This window comes from Dioscorea cayenensis, unplaced genomic scaffold (genome assembly GCF_009730915.1).
Source record: "Dioscorea cayenensis subsp. rotundata cultivar TDr96_F1 unplaced genomic scaffold, TDr96_F1_v2_PseudoChromosome.rev07_lg8_w22 25.fasta BLBR01000380.1, whole genome shotgun sequence".
NCBI classification, from domain to species: domain Eukaryota; kingdom Viridiplantae; phylum Streptophyta; class Magnoliopsida; order Dioscoreales; family Dioscoreaceae; genus Dioscorea; species Dioscorea cayenensis.
In genome coordinates, this window is record NW_024086771.1 from 49,842 (window position 1) to 51,969 (window position 2,128).

A 2,128-nucleotide genomic window follows, 5' to 3' on the forward strand; every position below is an offset into this window, starting at 1 on the left:
TGAAATGTGTTCCAAGTTTTTTTGAAAATCTTATCTTAATGATGATCATATTGGTGGTATATAAACTTGTTAATAATAACACTGATCTTTAAGAAAAATACCTTAACCCTATTAGATTTGGGGCATTTAATTAGTTAAAAATCACACTGATGTGTTGAACTTGCACGTAATTCGTGTTAACATATGTGAGCAAAGATTGGTAAAAAAAATTAGCAAATCAAAGAATATGGTTTTTCTTTTCTTACTCATAGGAAAATATTACAGAAGAATATTCAAACATACACAAAAACACTCTTAAGCTTACATCCTAATTTTCAATTAGAGGCCTCTCACTTTCACTAGCACAATCCTAACAACCTAGACTACCTATTTATATATGCTTAATTATTTGAAATTCTGAAGATAGAGTTGGAAAAATTTTAAAACAACCACTTCCTAGTAGAGCGGATTGTTATGTGACAGCATATGAATAGATATAGAGTTAAAATCCCCATATGCAGTATTGTAATAATATGTCTATTCACCAATTATTCCTAGGATTAGGTATTCTTTACTGTATTGTTCAAATGAATTTAGGTTGGGTCCTAGTCGCATTTCTCCTATTTAGAATTGCATGATATTGAGAACTTATTTGTTCTAGTATGGTTCTTATAAATTTTCTCAAGGTGATACTAGTTCAATTTCAAAAGAAAGGAATGACGAAAGAATCTGCCTCCTCTCACTATTAGAGCGAACCAGGTGAAAATCCCCTGTTCCCAACCAGGTACCTTGAACCTGCTGTGATAAAGTCAGAATGTCTCCTCATAGTTTAGTCCTGTCAGCAGCACAATGAGAAAAAAAAAAGGAAGATTGGAAGAAAGAGAATGAGAATGAAATAAGCTTCGGTATCATAAGTCATATCGTATCGACCAACCGGCCTTCGGTGGGGTTGGTTTATAACATAACATAAGGAGTTTTTTCGGTATACCGCTCCGCGAGCAAGGAGCGCCGCGAGCAGAGCGAGAGAACGAAGTGGGCTTTGGTGATGTCGGAATTTTCACCTATTTTTCTCTATTTAGTGATCAGTCCGCTAGTTTCTTTGATCCCACTCGGTCTTCCTTTTCTATTTGCTTCCAATAGTTCGACCTATCCAGAAAAATTGTCGGCCCACGAATGTGGTTCCGATCCCTCCGGTGATGCCAGAAGTCGTTTCGATATACGATTTTATCCGGTTTCTATTTTATTTATTATCCCTGATCCGGAAGTCACCTTTTCTTCTCCTTGGGCAGTACCTCCCAACAAGATTGATCTGTTTGGATCTTGGTCCATGATGGCCTTTTTATTGATTTTGACGATTGGATCTCTCTATGAATGGAAAAGGGGTGCTTCGGATCGGGAGTAAGCACTAGTGATAGGGCAAAGGGGGGAAGGACATAGGAAAGAGGGATGCCTACATTCAATCAATTGATTCGTCATGGTAGAGAAGAAAAACGGCGCACGGACCGTACTCGAGCTTCGGATCAATGTCCCCAGAAGCAAGGAGTATGCCCGCGTGTTCCGACGAGAACACCGAAAAAACCAAATTCAGCTCTACGTAAGATAGCCAAAGTACGGTTGAGCAATCGACATGATATATTTGCTCACATTCCAGGCGAGGGTCATAATTCGCAGGAACATCCTATAGTCTTAGTCAGAGGAGGTAGAGTGAAAGATTCGCCAGGTGTGAAATCCCATTGTATTCGAGGAGTCAAGGATTTGCTGGGAATTCCGGATCGCAGAAGGGGCAGATCTAAATATGGTGCAGAAAGACCAAAATCGAAATGAATGGAAGATGCCTCTGGAATGTCGTTTTTTTTATCGGCTTATCGGATTTACCCACCTCCTTTGAAACAACTCGGAGCCATACTTTCGCGTTTTTTGAACCTAAATTTGACTTTATTTATGAGTCAGGGGCGTATTTGCTATCCTCGAATTAATTGCTTGTCGGTCGTTTTGTTTACCAAAGTCTCCTCTAAGTCATGTATGCAAAGGATCGAATTTAGCTAAATTTGTTTTGTTCATCCGTAGGATATCACGTATTCCGTTTGTATTTTAGGCCTTCCTTTTCAGAACGCGGTTTACATCCTGAACTCTTCTTTTTCTTTTTTTC

The 2,128-nt window shown here is 38.9% G+C and overlaps 2 protein-coding genes across 2 annotated transcripts; both read left to right on the forward strand.

Moving 5' to 3' along the window:
* The first annotated feature begins 702 nt into the window (after positions 1-702).
* On the forward strand, positions 703-1,417 carry LOC120254210 (NADH-ubiquinone oxidoreductase chain 3). The gene has a single exon (XM_039262352.1). It carries the CDS (start codon positions 1,025-1,027, stop codon positions 1,379-1,381), a length of 357 nt encoding a protein of 118 aa, XP_039118286.1. The 5' UTR covers positions 703-1,024; the 3' UTR covers positions 1,382-1,417.
* LOC120254208 (ribosomal protein S12, mitochondrial) lies at positions 1,281-1,828 on the forward strand. Its single transcript, XM_039262351.1, has one exon. It carries the CDS (start codon positions 1,426-1,428, stop codon positions 1,801-1,803), a length of 378 nt encoding a protein of 125 aa, XP_039118285.1. The 5' UTR covers positions 1,281-1,425; the 3' UTR covers positions 1,804-1,828.
* The last annotated feature ends 300 nt before the right edge of the window (positions 1,829-2,128 follow it).